At 34.8% G+C, this 27,985-nt stretch overlaps 1 protein-coding gene across 1 annotated transcript; it reads right to left on the reverse strand.

Annotated features, from left to right (window-relative positions):
• Positions 1 to 257: 257 nt before the first annotated feature.
• On the reverse strand, positions 258 to 27,654 carry LOC121878374 (importin-4-like). The gene is made up of 20 exons (XM_042384579.1): positions 27,561 to 27,654; positions 24,942 to 25,114; positions 22,932 to 23,106; positions 22,396 to 22,572; positions 21,988 to 22,104; positions 21,162 to 21,296; positions 19,738 to 19,980; positions 19,105 to 19,224; positions 15,424 to 15,537; positions 14,651 to 14,852; positions 12,542 to 12,658; positions 11,875 to 12,110; positions 10,467 to 10,672; positions 7,127 to 7,278; positions 6,291 to 6,484; positions 5,167 to 5,343; positions 4,331 to 4,520; positions 4,006 to 4,157; positions 2,991 to 3,165; positions 258 to 2,675 (listed from the first exon to the last, which is right to left on the reverse strand). The coding sequence occupies exons 1-20, from the start codon at positions 27,648 to 27,650 to the stop codon at positions 2,530 to 2,532; spliced, it is 3,291 nt and encodes a 1,096-aa protein (XP_042240513.1). The 5' UTR covers positions 27,651 to 27,654; the 3' UTR covers positions 258 to 2,529.
• Positions 27,655 to 27,985: the final 331 nt, after the last annotated feature.

Here is a 27,985-nt window from a genome sequence, read left to right on the forward strand (position 1 = left end):
TAAATAAAGTAATACAACAACAAAAGTATACAGTGAAACCAACTATAGTATATGGTACATAAAATATGCAGTATGACTTTTTTTTTTTTTTTTTTTTTTTAAAGAGTAAAATTGATGTGGCTGTTGAGGCCCACCTAAAGACACTTGATACCACACAGTTTCTTATTAAATAACTTGTAATTAGGAATACAGTAAAGCCATATACTGTACAGTATACACATATTCCTTTTCATGATATTTCTTTAGTCTATCTACCATTATTTTTTTTTTTCCATCATTTCAGACGAAGCATTGCATGTAGAATTCTGAACATTTTATGCAAGCTTATCGATTGGATGAAATTATATGGATATAAAATTTGTGAGCGTCAGGTGTATATTCTGGGAATAATTACACTTTAAATATTAGTGCAGTTTCTTTGGGCCACCTGGCCCTTACAATATCACTAGGATAAATGTGAACAAAGAACAAAACTTTGTTATTTGATTAAGCCTTCCAAAGAACTAGATAGGGTAAATTCATGGATAGGACTAATGCTGTGCTTGTCATCATGACTGATGCAACCAAAAAAGGTAATTTGACTTTCATCAATAGATCCTTCCTAAAAAATTATCCAAATTATACTAACTCCTCTAGGGCAGTTGTGATTTGAAAAATTTAATGATAGCCACCATAATGGATGAGAATATGTAACTGATTCATAGGGAAGTTGTAGAGGGGTGCTCCTTGAGGGAACCATTCCAGAAAAGTTTTATGAAAATCTGACAATGGTAAAAGTGTAAATGTAAGGTTAGCATACAGACAATATGTCATTGCATTAGCTTTTCTGATCATTGACATGTAAAACTAAAACTGCATCTGGACAATGGAATTTAACCATTAAGTGTATGATGTACAGGTTATTTCCTCAAATATATTGCACTATTATTACAATTCCATCCACTGTAATCAGTATTATATACATAAAAAAATTTGTATATTATGTACTACAACACAAGACTGACTTCATGGTATACTGCTCCAGTGGCTTGGATGCCAATTTTTTTTTTTCTTTTTTTTTACTGAACTCTCAATACATAAAGCAATACAGTACATCCAATTACACATATAATAAACATTATTTGCATACTTGAAACTATACAAACCCGGTAAATTATTAAATGAATTTTTCTTCAAAATTGGAGTATGAAAATGCATTACTATTCATTCAATTCATTGAATTCTTGACGGCAATCATGAATTGGTAAAAAATATAAATTAAATGGTCAGTTAATAAAAATTTTCAGCATCCAAATCAAACTGATTTCAATCAATACAGTAATTAACAATACAAAAACTGACAAACTTGACAAATGTAATAGGATATCAATGAACAGTAACTTAAGTGTAAATTTTCCTCTTCTAACTTCCTATACAAGGGATTTTTTTTCTGGATATTTGTAGGTGGAACGAGTACACAAATTGATGAGCCTAAAAATAAGCATTGCATCTCCCATAAAAAGTTGAAATGAGCATTGGTATAATGTACAGCTTTGCACCCTAATGCGGACCCTTTGACCTAATTTTCTAAAACTGGCCTGGGTCACTGGACTACTAGTACAAGAGCTAAGCCCCATATAGAACAGTATAGAATGAGTAAATATGAGCGAAATGATGAATGGTATGTCCACAGATTTCTATACACAAGACTGTCTGGCTAACTCACAAGATGATTAATATACCCTGGTGCCACCTACCTTAGGTTGAAGGATGAGGCTAACTACATAGAGAGCTGATGATAGAAATGCTACTGTGAAGGTAAAGGCATTATACACAAAACATAGCTAATACTTTTATCATCTAAATAAATCACTCACTGGCTCTTTTTAACTTTAAAATTGTCCTTGCATAATTTCAGGATATACTACCTATAATAATATCAGGGGTACCATTCAGGATAACGATAGCTTGGTCTTCTTTCATTAATTAATCTCACCTCTTTTATTTATAGAGTTTGTGGGAACCTTCACATAATAGCTACACTGTACTTCACAACGAAGCACAGAATCCTTCATCTCACATCATATGAGCCTAAAATTCAATGATTTATGTGACTATATGTTTGTATATTATGTTAATGCAAAATCAAAATATAATTTTGTTTTAACTATCCAAGCTTCAAGCATATTCCAATACCTAACAAGCAGAGGACAATGAGCGATACCCTATTCCAAACCTGATGGGGAGTGAAAAGGGAAAAAAGAGCATCATTCAATGTAAGCATGGAGTAGGTAATAGCTCAAATGGCTACTAATCTAAAGCTTATTGCATGAACATGTGCATTCTCTAAAAACCAGTGATCATGCACAGTTTTCTTGTCATATCACATCAACCTTGGATGTAAACTTAATTAACTGATTAACCAGGTTGCACATTTGCTACTATCCAAAGCACCAGTTGCATGAAGCCTAAGTATAAAAAAAATAAAAATAAATCTATGCAATGCCATTATAAGTTGCAAAGTGTAACCATAGCTTGGTACCCACAAAACTAAGAAGTTGTTGGTGATGCTGCAGATGCTGCGGCCTGCAATCTAGCAGCTACCTCAGGTTCCAGACTCTGAACCACAGAACTCACTTGGTCAGGGAAATCACGACTAACACTTGCAACCAACTCTTGAATCAGTTGATTTGTTTCTGCAAAAAAAAAAAAAAAATTTTTTCGTGAAACCAAAATTGTTACAAATATTGCAAGAATATTAGTAGTAAATGTGGAAAGGATGAAGTAGCTACTCAGTGAAGAGCAAAATGGATGCAAATAAAAATTAGTATGGGCAGTGTCTCAGATGACGGCTTGAAATGTAATGAAGGTTATTTAATAGACAAAAAAAAAAAAATCTTGGGGGGGGGGTGGATAGAAGAGCTCGTTTCTATTCAAATTATCATTTGCATCCGAGGTAAAATTTTATCACAGACTAATAACCATTTTAGGAATCATTACTATAAACTTACTATCATCTGCTTGCTTTGTGGTGTATAAAAGAGCAGCCAAACGTAGGACTGGTGCCAAATTCTGTGCAAGCATGGGATGCTGAGCACGGTATAGCACAAGGAAACACTCAAAAACTGTAGAATTTTCTTCAAAGTCTTCCCTCAATGGTAAACATCCCAACACCACAGGAAACACCTGGAAATTGAGACAATTCAAAATTAAATTTCCATGTAACAGAAATTTCATCTACAATTCTTCCTTCCTAAGGGAACTCTCCTTTGGAGGGGTGACTATGGCAGAAAAGACTCCAGGCCATCTTATTACACATTTTCTTTGCCCTTTTTATTCCATATATCCTCTTCTACATTCTCTCCAATGAATTACTCCACCTTTCCCTCCTATGTTGTTGGATGTTTCCCTCTACACAATGCACTAGCTATACTATCTTTATACATATCCTGTATATTCTTTGCTACCCGGTCTATGATATCCCTATAACATGCTCATACTATCTCGAGAAATTCCCTCCAACCATTTTGCCACTCCACAAATGACATCTCCATCCCTGTCAACAATTCCGAACATCCCAGATACTTTGCCGTTTCACACCTTTCCATCATGTTTACCCCCAGATACAGTTCTCAAGTAATTACTTACTGTAGCTTAAATTTAAGATCAAACTGTTTCAATTGAAGTCCATGTTTCACTATGACATGCAAAGATAAAAAATTTAAATACCTTAACTTAATTATAATTCCCAACTCTTTGACTTCCCTCTTCTTATATATTGCGCTCTCCTCAATTTCTTCCTCTGCCATACCATTTTTACATAACACTTACTCAGCAGCTATTTCTAGATATATGAATTTCCCAATGTTTTCCAGTTCAGTAAAGTCTTAATTAACGAGTGACAAGTTCTTGAAAAGTGTCTTTCATAAATTCTCACCACGTGGAACTTCTTTTCCCATATGATCATGTTTAAAAGCTGAATAATCTTGTGCTCTTGCTCTGTAACATGTATAACAGGTCCCTTACCTGTTCCATAGGCACATTGGTTGGACTGGTGGTGATGAGCCTAGCCACAGCTCCACATATGTTGTCCAGTGCTCGTGGGAAGGTTTCTTTACTGAGAGCCTCTGATAACATGGCCAGGATGTTGTTGTAGTGTCCCATAACAGCATCCCCACCTGAAAGAACAATAATTTGGAAACCATATCAACACTACTACTGTATTTGGTAGAGCATTTTTTCTACAGTTCACGATTTTTTCACATTGAAATAGTGGCAAATACTGTACTTTTCACATATTGTTTATCTTCTTTTAATGGTTAATTAAAATTTAAATCTTATATTGTATTACCATGCTGCCCAAGAACCCCTAATCCATAAATAGAGTTTGAGCGAACTTCATCATCTTCATCTCGAGAGCCCTCTTGGAACAGAGGTAACAGCTGTGGAACAAATTGGCCACTTGCTGTGCCCAAAGCCTCCACAGCCTCAGCTAGAGTTCCAAAGCTGAAAGAACGCTCTGCAACACTGCAACTCTTTTTCTGCAAGAAATAGTCACAAAATTATTTATATTAACCTATAATTTATTCAAGATTCTTGGACTAATCAAAAGTAATAGCATGATGTAGTGACACCATCTAAATTAATGTACTCCCCAAGAGTACTTCTGATGTTTTATCAACCTAACGTCACTACATGAATGCAAGTGATAAGCGTATTTTTTGCCTGCTCTCTGCATAACACCAATACTGTAGCTTACCTTCATCCTATCCCTAAAGTTAATCATTTTTGGAGACAAACATGGAATACCCCTTTCTTCTCACCATGATATTGAACAGGCACACATTTCTACTCATGGAATGTTTACTCAGCAAGTTGTAAGCTGCCTATAGATGCAAACAAAAAAGGCATAGTGTACCATAAGCCCAGTATCTTTTCAACCGGAGGAATGGGCACCCATGGCCAGCTAGACAACATTACACCCCATAACCTCTCAAATATCAATGACATTGAAATTATTATCTTATATGGAATACAAAACACTAAGAGAGCTCAGGTTCTCACTTGGCTCAGCTATGCCAATATTGTTATTATTGTCCACTTTATATTTGTATTTTTCTGGCTAAATAAACTGTTTCAATATCAATAGCCAGATAAGTATACCCTGTATATAACTGTAATACTTACTGTTTTGTTAGCAAAGAGAGGAAGCAACTGAGTAAACTGAGTGGCAAATTCTGATTGGCTCATGGCCTTTCCTAGACTGGGCACAACTTCTCCTGCATATTCTATTAACAGTTCATCATGTTCTGCCTCACCCTCATCTTCACTACTGGCTTCATCTGCCATATCTTGACACATAGTCTGTAAAAAAAAATATGGAATTCAATAAATTTTATTTTACTGTCTGGTACAGTTGGACACGACACCCAAATGCCTATTTTCCAATCAACTTGGTAACTGGAAAAAACAGGAGTGTACTGTTGCAAGAAGTGTAATTAATGTTGTTTAAAATGAATATAGTTCAGCAGATTGTTATGATGGCTTCAAATAACACACAAGAGATCCTCATGCTTAATTGAATTAACATTTGTTTATGTATTCAATTAAAGTTAGATTAACTTGCATGGAGATTTTCAGGTACAATAGTAATTTAAATTCATTCTGATTAACATGTGAATAATGGAACTACACTAGAGTAAAGCCCTATAAAGCTTCAATTAAACCAACAAATTGGATAAACCAGCCTATCTGTAATCAGTTCATACTTTGGGAAATATCAAAATTATTTATATGAAATTGTTTTATTTATATCAATATCTTCTTTTATGAGGTAATTATTGTTTGAATGTTATGAAATAATGATAGAACTGGGATTGGGGCCAACTGGACAACTACATGGCAGTTAACCTGCCAATAATCGGGAGGTTTGCCTGATAATGATTTTTCTATATGACTGCCGTTCAATGGGAGTTGCCAGTCAGTGGAATGCCGGATAAGAGAAGATCATCCCGTATTTTTAAATTCCACCATTTGTGGGGGATTCTGGCTCCTGTCCATTAAAAATAACAAGGATTAAGTGTATACTGCTAGTCAAATGCATCAGCAAAGTGCATCATGATTATTTTTGGGTCATTACCTATTTAAGCCATGATATTGTTTTATCACCTTTGCCTTCCAGAAATATATCCTGCAAACACCCATGAAAGCCAATTTTCCCATAAACACTTCAGCCTTGTGATAATAGCTTTTAATTCTAGATCATGAGACAAGTACAGCCTCCATAAATGAAACAAATTACTGCAACACACCTTTTTTTGCATAACATCCTTTACACAGTTTATTATGGCTTCGAGATGACCTTGTGTCACTAAGACGGGAGCACCCACTTCTTTTAGAACCTCTGCATATGCTTCCAGGCACGCCATCACCACTGATCTCTCTTCATCAGTACGAATCAGTTCGGAGAGCTTTGGAATGAATACCTGGATCCATTTCTCGAAGCCTATAATGTAAATTTTGAAGAACACTTCACAATATGAAACATTAAGAAGAAGCACATGAACTGAAATTAAAAATAAGAAATATCCGGAAATGGTTCAGTCATGTACTAAAAACTCATTCACTCCTCCTAAGGAGACAAAACTATAACAATTCACACCGAGAACAAAAGCACTCCAAGAAAAGGTTAATTTAATTTTTGTTGCCATTATTATTCCATCAACACCATATATATATCTATCTATATCTATATATATATATAAATATATATATATATATATATATATATATATATATATATATATATATATATATATATATATATATATATATATATATATATATATATATATATATATATATATACAATATATATATATATATATATATATATATATATATATATATATATATATATATATATATATATATATATATATATATATATATATATATATATATATATATATATATATATATATATATATATATATATATATACACAGCAAGTAGTGTGAATGGATGGAGAGAGCAAGATAAGTACTTGTGCAGTAATTATTGACCTTCATTCTGGGGCCACTCTGCAGCATGGCATAAAAAATATAAAATAATTAAATATTATTATTACAGTAACATCAATAATTACCTTGTGCAGCTTCAGGAGCCGAGCTCTTTGCTAGACTGATGACAAACTGTGCCATTGCACCTACTGCTGCTTGTCGAACATCCTCACTTGGGTAATTCAACATTTTATACACCTCCTCTCCACTTTTATCCATGTAGGGTAAGAATGCATCTCTGGAATTACACAAGAAAATTGAGTAATTAGTTGTTATGTGTGAAGATGGGTCTTTGAGATTGCATGAAATTGTGAAGAAACCGAATGTTGAAGAAGTAGCTCACCAATGTTTGAGAAAGAGAATGGATTTAGAAGAATATTGAAATGAAATGACAAGAGAGACAGACTAAGAGGGAGAGAAGAGTTAAAATAGAACATGTAGACTGGTATGGAGAAGAACCTACAAAGCTCACTATCCTAAGCAGTAGGAGACAGCATAACAGAAGTTCAGTGAATCACAAGAGACCCATATGTCATGATGTGCACAATGGAGTACAGTACAACAATGCTGGACACATCGGAAACTTGATGCCAAAAAACTATTTCTACAAATTAATAGCTAAATACCACAGGTACTTTGTAATTTATACAGTGGTCCCTCGGTTAACAAACGGTTCAGTTAACGAATTAGCTTCCATAAGGATTTTCAGTTCCATTAACAAACAAAACTTCGATTAACAACAGCCTTATGAGAAACACACTTTGTTGTGTGCATCAGCTGATCGGCTAGTCCGCCAATACAGTATTTGGTTCTATGTTGATATCCGTTTCCAGTGGAGCAAATATCAAGAAAGTTGTGCCCTTGAATATTTTTGCATTTTTTATATTAAAATTACTGGTCATTCTGAAATTTAGTTAACATATTGATAATATATAAAGTACAGGGAAAAGTTTTTGTGTGCCCTTCAGCTGATTGAATCACCCACCAATGCTTCTCAGTTTAACTTTGTTTACAGTGGAGTGAACATCGAGTTTGTTGGTCTCTTGAATATTTTTGCATTTTTACATTAAAATTATTGGTCATTCTGAAATTTAGTTAATATAATGATAATATACAGGGCAGAAATTATTATGAAACATGAAGAAGGCGTTAGAACCAATGCACTCTGTAAAGAATATGGCATGTCATCATCGACTGCCTCTACAATCAGCTGTTTGATATGTAAACAAGCTGCCGGGAATACGGTTTACAAACCTCAAAGTTAGTTAAAATACAGTATTTTATTGTTTTTTATTTATTATTGTACAGTATACTGTACAGTACAGTACTGTATTTAGTTTATATTTAATATTTTGTTAATTCTATTACCGGTATACAGTATTTTGTATGTACTTTTTCTGTGAGTTGGAACCAATTACCCAACACCCCATTGAAATGATAGATTCAGTTAACGAAATTTTCGGTTAACAACCGACTCTGTGGAACCAATTGTGTTCGTTTATCGAAGGACCACTGTGTGTGTGTGTGTGTGTGTGTATATATATATATATATATATATGTATGTATGTATATATATATATATATATATATATATATGTATGTATGTATATATATATATATATATATATATATATATATATATATATATATATATATATATATATATATATATATATATATATATATATATATATATATATATATATATATATATATATACTATATGTATATATAGTTATATATATGTTAGTGATTGTCGAACTCAATCCATTCCAGAAGGCTCTGCTTCGTTAACCTAAAAGTTTGTTAACCTAAACCATTGTTTCAATGGGTTTTTGGGTAATTGGTTCCAGCTCACCGAAAATTTCCTAAATTCAACAAAAATGGTAGAAAGTTCACTTACTTTGAGGTGTGTATGTAGAAGGCTCCTGGATGATGATGATGATGATGGGATTTAGAATGGGGGTGGAGGAGAAGGAAGAAGAGAAGGCATTGGGGTGGAAGAGAAGTCACCCCATGGTGCCATTTCACCCATAAAATTTTAACTCTCTTGGTGTAATTCAAGATTATTTTCTTTAAATCAACACTGCACTGCATTATATATTTCAAAATGACCCATAATTTCCTTGAAACACAGAAAAAAGCGTTTAGTTGAAGAGAGTCTCAAGCAAGATGTTACCTCCAGTGAAAACAGAGAGAGACTAACTCCTGTTTGCTGTGTTAAGAGGCTGGATGTCACGCATTAAACTAGTCACTTTACCTTCAATTATGTTCAATAATTGTTAAAATGACTAAAAAATTGAATATTAAACTTTTAAAATTATTGAATAGTATAAACTTCTTGATATTTACTAAAATGGTGAGGAATTTAAGCCCTAGAACCGATTAATGTATTGGCGGACTGATACTAAAGCTGGTTGCCCGGTCAGTGCAAGCGAAAACATGTTGAGGTCGGTTCGTAAGAACTTCGTTAACCGAATTTTTTTTCGTTAACCGAATTGAAGATCCCTATGGAAGGCAGATGGTTAATCGAAATTACGTTAACCGAGGTGTTCGTTAAATGAGGGGTCACTGTGTGTGTGTGTGTGTATATATATATATATGCTGATAACCACAAGGAAAGAAGAAAACACGAAGTTCCCAAGCGCTTTCGTGTAATTCACATCTTCAGGGGTGAGTACAGACTAAGGAGAAGTACAAAAACAAGGTGTATATATACAGAGGAGGGTGAGATCAGGTCCACAATGGTCAGGTATTAGGTATTGACCCTACTAATCTTTGAAAAGCATGGCAATGGTCAGTAGTCAGGTCAGAGGGTAAGGTGACCCAACCTTCTCACCTGGTGAGAAGGTTGGGTCACCTTACCTAATACCTGACCATTGTGGACCTGATCTCACCCTCCTCTGTATATATACACCTTGTTTTTGTACTTCTCTTTAGTCACCTCACTAAAATAATTACAACTGTTTTCTTCTTTATATATATATATATATATATATATATATATATATATATATATATATATATATATATATATATATATATATATATATATATATATATATATATATATATATATATATATATATATATACACATACATACATACATACATGTGTGTGTGTTGTAATGAAGTCATTTTAGAAATATTTCCACCTGTTGCCAGCTAACTTTAATCATTGGTTTTGAATTATATGCTTGAAAGATTTTCTATATATACTGTAGTTATGATGGTTATCTTGGATGACATATGATTATGCCAAACAAGCTGGAAAGAGGTCATGTAAGGAACATTTCCACTAAAATTCAGCTAAATCTGACTCACAGTTTCAAACTTGGTGCTCAAGATTTTTCTATTCTTATTAACAGCAGCTACCTTGGATGTACAGTACTATTTTGTTACAATATTTATGCAAATGTACTTACCCGCAGTGTAGTGACAATTCACGGAGAGCCACGCAAGTATCTTCCTTCTCCTCCAAAAAGGCATTTTCCACTGAGTACCCAGCTACATCCTCCTCTTCCCCTTCTTCATTACCTAACAAGTCAACCTCTCCCTCTTCTTCTTCCTCTGATTCACTCAATCCCTCAATTGTTGCTGGTAGCACACTTTCATCATCTTTAAAGTGTGTCTGTGGGGCAAGACGACTTAAGTCAGCCAAGAATAACTTCATCAGGAATCATCATATTCATGATTCATTATCTTTAAAATACTGTAGTACAAATCACGAAATCTGGCACCCTTTAGACCCAGTATATGCTGTTTGAAATTTTATCTCAAAAAGAAGAATCAAGACAATGGTCTTGAGGATTTACTTAACACACTGATCTGTTTCCTTCTATTAAACAAGCAATTATTATTGCTCTGACACTACCCACAATAACATGCACAGTGAAGAGATCTTTCAGCACAATGAAAAGGGTAAAAACCTGGTCAAGATCAACAATAGTAGAAGATCACTTATCTAGCCCATGCACGTTGAGTGTTGAGCAAAGATTTGTAAGAATAAGCAAGAACTTCTTCACAGTAGCTCTTGGGAAGTACAAGAAACATAAAAATTATGTAAAGAAGGTGTCAATTTTACTTTACACTTCCTTATTTTTCTATCAAAATTTCCATGATTTTTGTTCTATTATTTTGTATATACTAATTTTAAGTCACCAAGTTCCAATCCTAGGGCCAGATACTCAAAAGTATTTACAATAATGTATCTTCCAGCTGACTCGGTAGGTCAACCCTTGAGGCTGTAAGTCCTCTGTTGCGATACTCCAAATAAAATATCCATCATCTTGTGACGTCACATTGTATCTGAAAGCGTTAACTTACAGGATCTTTGGAGCCTTTGTAATGGAATAAACCCTGGACATAGTGTATATTTTCAGATTGCATAAACAGTATACTGTATGTCTTCCAAGCTATGATGAACCTCATTAATCATGCGTGTACCCCTCGTCTGTGACGTACACCAGGCAGGGCGCAAAACCACCTGCTTTACACACAAGAGGTTCAAAAGTGAACTGGCCACCAGTGGTACTGGTGTTTCACAAGAAACCCATTCACCTCACCATAAATGTACCCAGATGATTACTAAACTGTTAAATCACAAGTGCTGTTAGTGGAACCTCAAAAATAATGCATCATCTACTTTTCACAAGTTCAAAGTTTATTCATTTACTTATGCAATTTATTTACTTTTGTATTACTTTAACATTAAAATTCATTAAAAATATTCAAATGGGTAAGTTTCCAGCAATTCCTACTAATTTTTATATGTCCAAGGTTCTACTATATTTTGTTTATATTCACAGACACTAAATGGCAGATAATACATACCACAACACCATCAGTACTTCTCAGGGAGAGCATCATGCGTTCCATGATCTTGGGCAAATGTGGGGACATGTCTGCCTTCATTACAGATGCCAAGGATGCAAATAAAAGGTAACATGTTTTGCGTACATCCGGGTCATCCTTGCGTTCCATCAAACCCAAGCCCAGTGTCACACAATCTGGTGCATATACTGTAAAGTTTTCTACTCCCATACATCTTGCTAACTGACCCAGAGTGTCTGAAACAAAATAAAGATTCATACAGTAATGTGACCAGAAAATTTCATCATGGTAACAGCTTGCCTTCCTAAACAGGAACCAACAACAATACCAAAATAATAAATGAATTAACATGTAAATGTTACCATCCATTCTTATGGTCACCATTCTCTCAAATGAGAAGATTAGTTTAATAAATGTATTTTTCAAGATAAAAAGACTTGAGGATTAGCATAGAACATAATGAAAGCCATCCTGACAACCCTCCTAGGTCTTCCTCTTATATAATGAAATTTGGAAAATGTCTTCATCTACAGTAAGTTATATGGTTCCCATACATACTGGCATGTACTGATGTGTGTATTGGCAAGAAGTTGGAAAAGACCATGCAAAATGTAGCATACAGCACACTGGACATGCAAAGAGGAGTACTGTACTGTATATCACTTACCAATGGATTGCACCTGTAATGTCATGGTTTCTTCAGACTGATCAACGGTGAGATAACCCTTCAACATCTCTACAATCTGCTGGAAGTAAGGGGCCATGTGTTCCTTGGCTGCATTGGCTGCAGAGAAAATTAATTAAACTTATTAGTGAATGACAATAAAAATAAAGAGTAGAAGTATGAAAATCTATTTAGAGCCTAAGGGATGAGAAGAGTGACCTGTAAGCTGTACTATCAAAAGAGCCATGTGAGAAATTTACCTTGCTTGGAAACATACTCTGTACTATTGATCTGCAGGATAATGAATATGTTCTATTCAGTTACTCACCCAGCTGTAACAGGGCCTGAAGTCCTGTATATGTACAGGTAGTTATTAACACTAGACTGCATTATCAAATCTTTCTTATTTTGGTGTCAGTCTTGTATAATAACCTAAGCAACACAGATCTTAATGTTATACATGAGGCACCTAGAATGGGAGTGGCATAAGCGCCAAAATCAAGATTTGGAGATATGGCCACAGGCATCTTCATTGGCCTTTGTTCTACATCATCAAGCCTGACAGTGTCGCTAATGCCACCACAAGGTCGGGAATTCCATTAGAAGAGCATGTAACTAATATACCCAGTTTCGTGAAAATTGGGTGATATTTATTGATTTTTTTTGAGAGCTTTTGAGGGATGTGGCATATAGGGCTCAATTCAATTTTCCTGAGCACCATCATATCTACGGTCCAACTTTCTGGAAAATTTAATTGAAATCCATGATATATATATATATATATATATATATATATATATATATATATATATATATATATATATATATATATATATATATATATATATATATATATATATATATATATATGTGTGTGTATATATATATACATATATATATATATACTCTATACATATATATATATATATATATATATATATATATACATATATATATATATATATATATATATATATATACTTATATATATATATATATATATATATATATATATATATATATATATATATATATATATATATATATATATATATATATATATATATATATATATATATATATGCAAGTAAATCACTGTAAGTGCGCATGATCTAGGTATATGCTGATAACCACAAGTTAAGAAGAAAACACGGAGTTCCCAAGCGCTTTCATGTAATTCACATTTTCAGGGGTGAGTACAGACTAAAGAGAAGTACAAAACAAGGTGTACATATACAGAGGAGGGTGAGACCAGGTCCACAATGGTCAGGTATTAGGTAATGACCCTACTAATCTTTAAATAGCACCGCAACAGTCGGTAGTCAGGTCAGAGGGTAAGGTGACCCAACCTTCTCACCTGGTTACAAATCTTCTTAATTACAAAATTGTCCAGTTTGTACATGCCATTACTCAAATTCATGTTGAATGCTTCGGTATGTTTAATGAGACAAGATTCTATGATGTTCCTACTATCAATTGAATTACAAGGTAATATTGAGGAGGCATTATCCCATTCAATGCAATGCTTGTTATCCCTCAAATGAACAAACAGAGCATTGGATTCCTGGCCTGTCCTAACACTATATTTATGTTGTTTAAGTCTAGTTACAAGATCTTTACCTGTCTGGCCTGTGGACCTGGTCTCACCCTCCTCTGTATATATACACCTAGTTTTGTACTTCTCTTTAGTCTGTACTCATCCCTGAAGATGTGAATTACACGAAAGCGCTTGGGAACTTCATGTTTTCTTCTTTCCTTGTGGTTATCAGCATATATATATATATATATATATATATATATATATATATATATATGCTTCTTATGTAATAATAATAATATGTATGTATATGTATGTAACAACAACAACAATATAACAATAATATGTAGCATATGTATATATATGTATAATATGTATGTATAATATGTATGTATATGTAATAATAACAATAATAATATATGAGGTATTCAGTTATGGTAAAATAGATAAAATCTTCAAGATTACTTAAATCATTGTTACCACTTGAATAATTGCTGTTTTTGAAAGCTATACTGTCTATATTATCAATAAAAAACAAAATAACATGAATAAAATTAAATCTGTAAGACATTTACCAGTAGCACCAATTGCACTAATAGCCAGCTCCTTCATATGGACAGAGGTAGGAGCAGCCAGCACAGCAAATAGCCTCTCCATCAAGGCTGGTAGGTGAGGCAGAAGTTCAGACTCCAAGTTCTCACAAAACACTTCCAAGGCATAGAACATGCGATCTACACCAGGTGGATCACTGCCTCCACTGCCAACAACTACACAAGTCTGCAAATAATACTCTTGATAAAAGCTATGGATAATGGCAAGAGGTATATTAAAGTATTAAACAGTCATCTGATCATCAACACTATCAGGTTCACTTAAGAAGTGAAAAAAGTGACTGTCTCTTGTTTGTGGGTGTCCCCACTCCATAAAGCCATACTTTAAAGACCCAGCCAGTTTTTCCTAGTTCTCCAACCTAAAAATAATTCTTCTACAATACATGTGTTCATAGTGCAATTTGGTTATAATCCAAAGAAAGTATAATAGTATTAGGGAACACATTTTCTATAATGCAGATGCAATTTGGATATACTGTACTTGTAATGTGCATGAGTAAACGAACTATGTCGCTAAAGTAGGAATTATCAGTTATGTGGGCACCTCGGCACAGCATCACACAAGGTGGGTTGCGCCACTCCCGCAATGACAATGCAAACACTTTTCCAAACCCATTGTATGTTTGGAAAATTATGATGCACTGAAGAACTATAGAGTATTAACCCATAACAAGCATAATATTGTCTGTAAACAGCTGATTAACTAGAAGTTAATTTCACATGGAACAAAGGCAAACCTGAGTGAGATATTCAAACAGAACAGGAAGAAGCTCTGCATGGTACTTGCTGATGTCAGGTTGAAGATGTTCAGCGAACTGACCCAAAGCAAACAAGGCACCATTACGCACCAACTGAAATCCACAAATATATGGGGTTACATGATGGATTGGATGTCAGTTCAAGAACACACGGATCAGGTTAAACATTGTATGGGATATATATAGGTTACAAAGTGTATCTGTGTGCCTGAGAATGAGAAGAGGAGCGAGGGAGGTTTTAGGAAGACTGCACTAAAAGGTTCAATGTGAGATATAGGGTTAAAGTACCTGTAATGGAAAATTTTGATAGAAGAATGGATGTTAAGAGAATGTGGGTAAACCTGCAGTGTTAGAAACAAATGGAAATGGAATCAGACAGATAGAAAAATGTAGTGAGACGAGTGTAAGACAATTTGGTACAAGTTAGAACAGTAATGAACAAAATGTTCAGAGCCTAATAAAAAATTGAAAAGGTGGTGGTGAGCTGATGAAAGTAAAATGTGGCTAACAACTATGAAGTTTAACCTAATGAGAAATAGATATCTATTTGATCATAAATGAAAACCACAATGAACAGAACATTCTAGCAGAAGACGACTATGGAACTGAACAAGGATATGAAAGCTGGTTGAGATAAAGGAAGTGAATGTGGCCAAAAGGTTTGCTGGAACAATAAAGCAAAAATGGATACACATATGAGGATGGTGTGGGAGTGGTTGAAGAACAGGAACAGTTTAAAATGGCAATTCTAAGTGGTGTAGGTGTGGTGTGGAGTATAAAAAGAAATTATATTTTTCTTTCACTCTTACACTAATTTTTCTCGTTTTGATACAACGTGCTTAGAATCACTCCATTCAGGGTATGACTTGACTTTATTCCTAGCCAGGCATCAGACAAAAGATTAATCACCCCAGTAATAAGGCATAGCAGCTACATTACTGGAGAGCTTCAAACCTAAGGTGAAAAGTCCCCAACAGATCTTCCATCTTTATTACCGACTCAATATTTCTTCACAATCCCTTTCACTTCCCAATCAACTCTTGCATTTAAATCTTTCATTACTATCTCTTATTGCAGGTAAACTGGATTTCCAAAAATTTCTCTTTCCTCCATACTGTTCTCACTCCATGATATACATTAACTCATTGTAACCCACTTTAAACAACTACCGTAAATTGTGGCGTATAAGTCGACCTCAAGATTTTTAGTTCAAAATTCAGGTTTAGTTCTATATTTGCCATATAAGTCAACCCCCCCCCCCCCAAGGCCCAAACATAGGCAATGTGTAATAAGGCCACACAACTTCCATCAAGACACTTACCATAATACCTTTCAAAATTATATATATATATATATATATATATATATATATATATATATACACCTAAACCCCGACTTACGACGGGGTTAGGGACCCAAATCCAGGTCGTAAGTCCGATATAGATAAAAAAAAAAAAAATTTTAATAAAAAATCTACAATGAAATACAGTACAGTAAAAGTAATGAATAATGATGAATGGATACAGTACAGTGAAAGTAATAAATAATAAGGAATGGATACAGTGTGACTGAGCACTTAACCTTTAATGTAGTCAGCTGAATGCACATGGGGCCCCCATAATTTTCTAATTATACATGGAGACTACATTAACTGGAAACGTTTCGGTATAGAAAATGCGTGTGTCATTTAAAAAAAAAATTTTTTTATTATTTTTTTTTTATAATCTATATACGGTCGTAAGTCCACGTAGTCGTAAGTCGGGGTCTAGGTGTATATATATATATTTCTTACAAAAGGGAAGTGGGCAGCACCTCCAATAAAATAGTAGTTGTTTACACAGCATACCAGTATAGCACCTTGATAGTACAATCTATAAACGGTATGATAGTAGAACATTATGGTATCATTAAACTGTCATTACCCCAGTAGTGTATGTGAACTCACAATCTATAGCGCTATCATAAAATTGCACAGATTTCACCCATACCGAGTAGTTGTCTGGCTGGCCGCCTGGAATTAGTGGCGTCCTGATCGATTGTTTACTGTCCATCAGCTGTTGAAAATGGCGTGTGGTGTTGTGTTCGTTTAATTATACTGGAATTTACTACAGTTGAACCTCGATTTACGCGGTTCTCGTTTACACGTTTGGTCATTTACGCGATACCTTGCCAGAACCGGGATACCCGATTTACGCGGTGAATTTACTCATTTACACGGGTGAAGTATAATTTGTTGATTAACTGAAGATATTTGTTTTAGCTCATAAAATTCATACAAATTACCCAGCCAGAATATAATTTACATTGCTGGAATTCTTATAAGATTGTGATTATTTTAAATATAAACATCATGGAATTTACATTAGACATACAAATTTTAGATCTAATGTAAGAATTTTGATTACAAAGAGCCAAAATTTTATCTTTTGTGCAAAATATATGACGTTTATATTCAAAATATTCCTGGTCTTGCAAGGAATCCAGCAATGTCAATTATATTATTCTAACTTTAGTCTGAGGTATTATTTATTACTATTCCTTAAAATCTAGTGTTTTTACCCAAACATTTCTCAGAGAGGGAGGAGCCAGCAAGCGTGGGAAGATGGGGGGTGGGGGGGAGAAGTTGAGTCTATTATTTGAATGGACATTAACCTGGCAACTGTATTTCTCTTAAATATTAATTGTGTGTGCATACCATCATAAGATTAAGGTGTTATTTTTACTACAACGTAGGTATTGTGTCGGAAAAAGTGGAGTTTGGGAGTCGGCCCAGTCTCTATTTCAATTAATCCTCTATGTTCTGTTATTCCATTTACGCGTTTCTCGTTTTACGCGCTACTCCGCGGGTTCAATTGGCCGCGTAAATCGGGGGACCTTTGTACGTATTTTATTATAATCTCTATGTTAAATAAGTTTACCAAACATGAATTTCAGTAGGAAATATTAGCAGCAGGCCACTGGAGTTACGCTAAATGAAACACAGCGAGTGTTAGACAGGCTGCTCCACTTGTTTACCACTATGTGGTACAGCTTCACATTTTATACTCGGAGTATAAGTCGACCTCTGGTTTTGGAGAGATTTTTTCAAGGTTAAAATGTCGACTTATACGCCGCAATTTACGGTATATTCATTTCATAATAATCTGGGACGACACCCCCTATATTCCGTCACACAACTTCACATTTCACTACATCTACACTGAATACATTCTTTACATCCACATTTGCCTCCAGCTCATCTCTTCTTTGTTCTTCAGCTTTGTTTCACACAAAACCAGGATATCCAGGTTCCACCATCTTACCATTTTTGATTAGTTAAACAAACATCCACACACACACAATTTTTTTATAACTGAATAAAAGACGGGAGGGAGTCAACCCCTAAACAAGTAGCCTGTTCCCCCTCATGTACCTATATTGCAATTGATGAAGTTTAGTTAAAGTAAATTAAGATAAGACATAGGAATTTTTTATACACACTTTTATTTAAATATGCAAACAAAAAATAGCATAATTTGTTACAATCACATAATATACTTAAATAGCATATTCAGTCAATCATGCAACTCCTTTTAAGTTAAGATTAACTTAAACTTTAAGGCATTCTAATAATTGTTCCCTCACAAGATTCACAGATAAAAGGTGAAATGCAAGACATACCTGGTTTTCATTTGTGATGCCAAGACAGATGCACTGCAGAAATGGATGAAGGTGCTTGTTGCGAAGTGTGTCTGCACACCCCTCTGCTACCATGGCTAATGCTAGGTAGGCTCCCTTCACCTACCATCAAGATTTTTTTTTACTTCAATATTCAGTTCAAATACTAAATAGTAATAAAGAGAATAATCAATTAATAATTTTTTTTGTCTAACTGAAGTGGAAACGCTTGAGAAAAGTCAACCATGCACACTTGCTAAATGTGTAAAATATATGAAACTCGAATCTTTTAATTAAATTAATTCTCATAAGGAAAATTTATGGAGTTCTTCTCCAAGAGGCTGTAAAATTACAGTACTTTTATATTAATGAAATTAACAGAAAAAATGCAAATTTAAATAAAAATTTCGGAAGCTTAATATAATCTCTAAGCTACTCATTCCCACAGACTATAACTCTGGACAAATAAAGAAAATCAAAATTCAAAGAATATTCATATACCAGGATCACTGAGAAATTTAATAGCGAATAACTTTTTCCTTTTACAATATCTTGCTCCCACAGTTTTATACAAACAAAGATTAACGAATATTGGATTCATAAGTTTCAAAACATCCACCAAAGATAATACTGTACCTTGTGAGGGTTACCACTTTTCAATGCTGGCTCTACATGGCACATCAGACAAGGCAATAGCTTATCTGGGGGTAGGTGCAGAGCACATGCATCAAGTGTTTGGGCTGCAGCATGCATAGGGCTCCCACCCTCACCCTCTTCTCCACCCAGAAATCCAAGGCATGAGTCATCTTCATTTTCACTGCAGGCCACACCAAACATCACAGACACCAAAGGATCCACAAGTTTGTTCTTCAATATGTACTGAAATTAATAAAATTGTATTACTGAAAAGCACATACAGTAATACATACCTCGATACATTGGACGAATTGGGCCAGTAATAAATGAATTGTAACAAATATATTCTGCATAATAATTAATTTAAGAGGAATAAAAGAAAATAATAGTTTTGACAATTATTAATGTAAAGTACAGTACCGTACTTCTTTAAATAAAAACAGTACATGATTCACAGTACAGGGGGTCCTCATTACCCACGGTTAATTGGGACTGGAAAAACGTCTCTGATAACAAATCCAATTAATCCCATGAGAAATAATGGAAATGGGACCATGACATTGCACACGACACTCAAAAATATTTTATTTATCTTTTAACAATTATTTACCTTAGAAACATTTGTTTAACATTTGATAACACATCATTTAAAGAAATTATTTAACTTTATAAGTCATCTAAGTTCATTGGGGTCGGTGTTGAGGCAACGTAGGTTGTGACAGCGACTCAGTGGTCGCTAATGCACACTCACTCCGGTGGTTTATTGAGACAAAATACTTATAATATTTTTAAAATAAATAATTTTAACAATGAAATATTTGTATTTACTTAGTTTCAAAGGTAGAGATATTTGGCTTGATTGGATTGATGGAGGTGGGTATTGGGGGATGGAGAATTAGTCGGAGGATGAAAAAGAAACAGGACAAGGTGGACTGATCACTCCCACTCTTCTTTCACCTAATCACCTCTAATTTTACATCTTTACTATAGCTAGTGTGCTTCCTTTTGAGCGCTGCACCACCTTGTTTGGGTTGGGAACTCATGGCTACAAAAATGATAATATAATTCACCACAAAATGCACGAAAAGATGCAACAAAGGCAGGAGTAAACACAACATAATACTGGTCTGGACAAAAATTAAAGCAGGGGACTGGTGCGTGGACACGTGTGTGCATGCATGACACCAGGAAGAGGATGAAACATCAAACGATTCAGCTAAAACTACGTAGATTTTGTCGGGCGTTTTAAATCCGAAGACTTTATCCATAGTTTTTGAGTGGTTTTGAATGGAATCCACTTAAATGTGGGGACTTTCTTGGTGAATGGTCACAAAAAGTGGACCACTTAACTGCAAAACTGTAGATAGTGAATACTCTTATAATGAGGACCTCCTGTGCTGTGCTTACTTTCCATTCATTCTTACCTTCTTTTTTAGCCTAGTTATGTATCCCAGGAAAGTGATGGCTTTCACACGAACTGTCTCGCCAAGCGATGTATTTCCACTTATATCTAAACACAACTGGATGACAGGACGAAGGTGTGGAACCAACAATGCAACCTAAAAAAATACAAGATCAATTTACACACACATCAAAGGGTAGCATCAACATGTCAGCCAGGTGCATGGCATCAGGGTAGGTGGGGGAGTACTGCTCAATTGTTTTTGCTTTTTTATTCTTGTGGTGTACTCTTTAGTGTTTTTATACACTACTGTATAATAATGAAAATAATTAAGTATAGCATATACCCTGTACTTATTTTTTTTATTATACTTGAACTGCACATTATTAATTTTGATCTTAGGTATGTCTCTCATGGGTCACTTCCCTAGCCCCACATTTCTCATTAAATCCTGTCCTTGCTAACAATGGATAGTTCTAGAACATATACTCCACAATTAATGAGGGACTATTGTATTATACCAAAGAGCAAGACACACTTCCTTTATGTGGCACGTGTACACTAAGTCTCGTCGGGGGCCAGGGGCTACATCACAGACATGAGAGTCACAGTTCATGAATTTGTGAAAACTGGGAAACAATTGAAGACCATGACACAGTGCTTGAATGATCAAACTATGGCATTTTCTGAATGCCTACCTGTACTGTATTACTAAAACTGCATTGGTAGATAGCACAAACCAGAAAACAAAGCTCATACTCACTTATATGATATAAGCAGTATTGAATACAAGATAGCAAATGCAGAATATCTGCCAAACAATCAGCAACTAAACTGTCTTTTAATACCTCACATTCTGCAAGAACATCAAACAATTCCATGGCTTCAGCTGCTTGGTCCTCATCTTGGGTCAGTAATGCCTTTATTGCTTCTAGCACTTTTGGCAGGAGGGCCTGGAACTCAGTCTGAAGTGCAATGATAATTTTTTTATTTAATATACACCCATTTGTAATACCTCTTCTAGACAACTTATGGCTTGTGCAAACACTTTTTCTCATTATAAAAATCTTTAACATTCATTATCAGTGGGATTATCTAAATACTAAACTTACATATTATCAGGGATATCTCAAGTTATATTCCTCCACTCTTTAAGCATACTGTACTGTACCGGGTGTACCCAGGTAGCAATACTGTAATGATTTCTATTTGTCACTATGAACAGGGCAAATCTCTGAATATATTCATAATCTTACCATATTATCTTGGTCCACTAAAGGTGCAAAGTTGGTTAAAGCCTGAATGGTGTGGAAGGCTGTCGGGGAAGCAGTATCATCCAGGGTGGCAGAGAAAAGATGGAGGAGATGGCGCAAGTGAGGCAGGAGTTGATCACCTGCTACACCACTCACCACACTAACTACATAAACACCAAGCTGAAATAAATCACTTCTTATAATCTTAAAACATTAGAAGAGCATTTTATTTCAGGAACATACTCTATTAATCATAGAGGACGTCCAAATTAATGACGATCAAAAAAGGTGATCATCCCAAGCTTTTATAAGCTGGGGACAAAATGTAAACTTTCATCATTACCAAAGAGTAAACACTTCTTTCAGGAAGTATGGCACCTTCACTTCATTTTCTTTTTATTAATAAATTTAGTAGTATTATTCCTTTACGGTACATGTAAGAATGGAAAATGTCTCCAAAAATCATATGCAACGAATTATCCTATATTAACATGAAATTATTCTACATTACACACACAAGAACCACCAGTAACACTTACTTGTCTCTCCTGTATATTTTGTGATTGTACCATTTGTTGAATAAATTGTAAGAGAGCTGGCCAGTTTCCTGCCTGTAACTCGTGGCGTGCAATCACACCCACAAACTGGGCAATAGCATTCCGTACACTGTTTTCTGGTTCACGTACTAGGGCTTGCAACACACCCTCTTTAATACTGAAACAAATTAATTAAAATATGATTACCTTAATATTAAAAATGAGGTAAGATCTTAGCAAAAGTGACAGTAGTTGATCAACCAGAACACAGCAGTAAATGATGACATTCCAGACAGTGCCAGTTAGTGGATGAAATGCAATAATGGCATCCCTGAGGGGATGTACCTCAAAAAAGTATCTGCCAGGATGGGTCCGATGACTTCCGAAATGCGATATGCAGCTTGTGATGTCCCGTGAGGGTTGGTATGTGTTGCTCTGTGGCTTACTGAACCTACTACATTTGCAAACCGAACATTATATTAATTACGCCAAAATAAATACACAATGCATTACTTACATTAAACCATATACCCAAGTAAATGCATGTCCCAATATCTATCATCTATTGTCTCATAATGTTTTACACAGTGTGGACAGATACCTTAAGAGATACTGTACAAAGTAGTAAGAATAAAATATATTACTTTTTGTTATTTCAAAAGATATCAAATGTTAGGGGGAGAAATATACTAGTATCTTGCTGTTTACAAATATATCATTAATCTATAAACACTGCTGCTATAAAGTTATTAATCAGGCCTCACTAGTACAGTGATCACTCGGTTAACGAACGACTCGGTTAACGAATTACCTTCCATAAGAATCTTCAATTTGGTTAACGAAATTTTTACGAAATCATGTCAAAATGTTTTCGCTTGCTCACCAGCTGGAATATTAGTCCGCCAATACAGTTATCGGTTCTAGGGCTTAAATTCATTCCCATTTGAGTAAATATCAAGAAGGTTGTACTATTCAATAATTTTCCAAGTTTTATATTAAATTTTTTAGTCATTTTAACACTTATTTAACATAATTGGAGTACAGGAAACTAGTTTTTGGTGCGCCCAACAGCCACTTGACTCATCCACAAAGGCGTCATTTTGTATCTCTGGTCAGTGGAGGTAACATCTTGCTTGTGGCTCTCTTGAACATAAACTATTTTTACATTTTTACAGTACAATTATTGGTCACTCTGAAATTTATTTTACATATTGACAATATATAGTGCAGTGCAGTGTTGATTTAAAGAAAATAATCTTGAATTACACCTAGTGAACTTAAAATTTTATGGGTGAAATGACGGCATGAAGCATGGGGTGATTTCTCTTCCACCCCCACTTCCTTCTCTTCTCCCTTCTCCTCCACCCCCACTTCTAATTCCCATCATCATCAACCAGGAGCCTTCTACATACACACCTCAAAGTAAGTGTACTTTACTGCATTTATTTTTACTTTGTATGTAATTTTCGGTGAGCTGGAACCAATTACCCCAAATCCCATTGAAACAATGGTTTCGGTTAACGAACGACCTTCTGGAAGGAATTGTGTTCGTTAACATAGGGACCACTGTACTCATATTAGGTTTGAATCTCATTTCATGATAAGAGCACCACTTTGTACTTCAGATATTATCAACAATATTTTCAATTCATTTTGTACAGAAATATGGCTATTAATACTCATTCGCAACTCTTTGTAGTATACTGTAGAAAACAATAAGTAATCAGTTATTGAAAAATAGTGAATTATTGAACCATTAATAATTACAAGCCTGATACAGTAGTTGCAAATATGTCTTGGGGTGGGCAAAGACGCCACCCAAAATTTTTTTTTCCAATAGTCAATTTCATTGCTACCTTAAAATATATAATATTGACTTTGATTAATATTTATCTATGGCTAATTGAATGCAGTACTGAGGCTTCCAATACAGATTTTAACATCACCTCCCTAAAATAGTTACATTAAGTACCGTATTATTAAATTATGCAATTATTTAGAAGTCACAATTACCCATTCTTAACATCAGCTTCAAGTTTGGTCCAGTGCCGTGCCTTGCCAAGTCGCTTACGTAGGATAACTGCTGCATACTGCCTTACTTGAGAAGCTGAGGATGTTCCCATTACCTGACACAACTCTCCAACCACTCCTGGATTTTTGAGAGCCTCTCCCAGTTCTCTCGTTCCCTAAAAAACAGAAATAAACATTATTTAAATTTTTTATATGGCTTTAATTATGGTAAATATGAGTACCGGTAACTACCTGTGTAGGTGGGGAACTGGGATTAGCCTGTGGTTAAAGGAAGAGGTAATAAAGTTAGTATGTCTAATCTAATACTACAGTTTTCTATTTTGTAAAGGAAGACAAAATGAATGCTGCATTAGGGGCATTGGTAATATAGCAGTTACACGCATGACTCTCACTTGTGACACTGGTTCGAATCCTGGCCTGGACAAATGTGGGAAAGAGTGTTATCCAGTGGAAAGCTACCAACTTCCTGTACAGTACAGTACTAACACTGGACAATAAAGTTCATAACAAAGTACCATAATCCAGACCAACTGCCCGAACAGCTAGTATGCAGATATATTGTGAATTAAAAATCACCCAGCAGTTACAGCTATCGACAAAATGTTTTGGTTGGATCACTGCACACCAGTAGTTACATGTGATCTTCCAATGCTGGGAGGAAAACTTTGTGAAAATCATGTACAGTAATAATTTTTAGCTTGGTTCAGTCTAGTAATGACATATTACTGTATACTGTACTATGTAGCAGTATCTAAAGGCACTCGTGATTTTACACCAATTAAATATAATATTACCAGTAAGAATTAAGTTTTCATTAATAGAATATTGTCTTATACTACTGTAATTGCTCCTTTCACAAAATACAGTGTTCAAGACAATTATTTGGATAAGTATGGTAGTGTATAGTAAATAGTGGGTAAAGATTCAATAGACTACATAGCTATTCAGAAATTACTAATGAAAATACCCAGTAAGTTTTTCTTATGTATTTGATGGTGATTTAAAAGAATATGAACTTTATTTTCAGCGCTAATGTATAATTCTGGAGATACGAAAATGGATTTTCATGGGGTGGGCAGGATTTTGAAGACGATTGAAAATGTGGGGTTAAAATAATAAAAAAAATAGCAATCAAACCTTTGGCAACCTGAGCTAACCTTTCCAAAGGTAAAATAAGTCTTAAGACCTATTTACAAAAATATAACTTATTTAACCGAAGGATGATGATAAAGTGAACCCAATTGTAACAGGGAGTGAGTGATGCAGAAGAATTGTGTTGTGGTCATTGTCAGGGGGACCAGAACCAGTGAAAAAGTGCTAGTCAGGAAAAAAGAAGCTAAATTTTACATTCAGGAGAAATTGATTCATTTATTGTATATCAAAATTGGTATTATGAATTCACTGGTTATTTTTATTTATCTTCTGGATTGTGATTTTCTTCACGACAAAAATAAATTAAAATACACAACTGAAAACCCCCAAATTGTTAAATCTGGTTACCCAGGTCATTGCCATGAGTAGATAAACATGCTTGGTTTTATACAAAACTCACAAAAACAAGCAAAAATAGTTTAATGCTCCCCCATCAATTAAATACATAAATAAGGCAAACTTTTATAATAAAGTCTTATTTTACATAAGGAAGGGTTAGGTCAAGTTACTGAAGGTTTGATTAAGAGTTATTTTAATGTGTTTTAACCCCACATTTTCCCTATCTTCAAAGCCCTTCCCACTTTGTGAATACTGTACCACTGTTGTATCTCCAAAAATATACATCAGGACCAAAAAGAAAGGTCATATTCTTTTAAATCATCACCTAATACATATGGAATACCCTTTTTTTGTAATTCCCGATTATGTAGTCTACTGAAACTTTACCAATAATAAACTGTACTGTACTACAGTATTTAAAATTTCATGCAAGTTAAGATGGACTATTATAGATAGATCCAGATAATTACTAATATCTGAGATTTTCATAACTACTATACAGACATAACCTGAGCTAATCTATGTACACTTTACAGTACTCCTGCAGTTCTATGGGTGATCATTATTGGCAGTCATCTGGAATTTGCTTTTGACAACTCATAAAATGATTTTCAGCATTATTCCAAATTTGTGTTAAAAGTTTTGAAAAAAATATTACAGGCATGGATGGTGTAGCACATCTTCACCAAGCAGTATAAGACAACACCTTATATTCAAGTAACAGGTGCAGTCAAAAGTATGGTCATTGTGTTGCTGGTGCAACATAGCAACAGCCGCCCAGCCCAGTCAACACAACCAAGACAAACTTGCTACATACATAAAAAAATATATATTTGCCAATCAGTCATTGTAAATCCAATTAAAATCGCAGATAATGTATACAGTGCAAATATATATATATATATAATTTGTGGGTGACAACGAACAGGTCTAGCAGCTCCACTAGCCAGCACGTTGGTCTTCCACCACGTGAAAATCCACCCATCCCCGGCGGCCGCGCCTTTTGTTTACCCACAAAACAATGTAAATGTGAAGTGAATCTATGTGGCATTTCATGTGTTCAATGGTTGACCATCTCATGAAGCTGTATATCTGTTTGTGAATACTTACCTCCTGTATGACAGCATTATCCGCTACAAGAAGTTTGTTTAGTATTTCTGGGAGCGTCGGGGCCATGGTGGTGGAGTGGCTGCCTGACATCTGACGGCCGAGGCAGGATGCACACCCACACGCCCGCCAGTTTTAAACACCAAACCGTGGAATGAATTCTGGTTTGGATATTATTTGTATTAATATTTATAATTTTCAGCACTTATCAGCTTACTTGCCGTTCGGGCGATTGGTCTATCCAGTATCAGTTCTGTACATGAGGAAACCGGAGGTCGTAAAACCTTTTATCTAGATCAGGGTGGTAATATCGACAATATTTACCTAGAATTTGCCAAGGCTTTTGACAGTCTGGTCTTGAAAGAGCTCACACTCGGTGCCGTCACCACACTCTCTGGTAGATTGTTCCAAAAGTTCACAACTCTCAC

This window comes from Homarus americanus, unplaced genomic scaffold (assembly GCF_018991925.1).
Source record: "Homarus americanus isolate GMGI-L3 unplaced genomic scaffold, GMGI_Hamer_2.0 scaffold41027, whole genome shotgun sequence".
Lineage (NCBI taxonomy): Eukaryota > Metazoa > Arthropoda > Malacostraca > Decapoda > Nephropidae > Homarus > Homarus americanus.

Excerpts from the sequence above, each read along its gene's own strand:
- LOC121878374 (XM_042384579.1), bottom strand. The coding sequence starts at position 27,650 with ATGTCAGGCAGCCACTCCACCACCATGGCCCCGACGCTCCCAGAAATA. Across the intron at positions 15,538-19,104 it reads GCATCACAAATGAAAACCAG|TTGGTGCGTAATGGTGCCTT; the intron begins GTATGTCTTGCA and ends TGTGGATTTCAG. Across the intron at positions 2,676-2,990 it reads CACAAAGCAAGCAGATGATA|AAACAAATCAACTGATTCAA; the intron begins GTAAGTTTATAG and ends TTTTTTTTGCAG.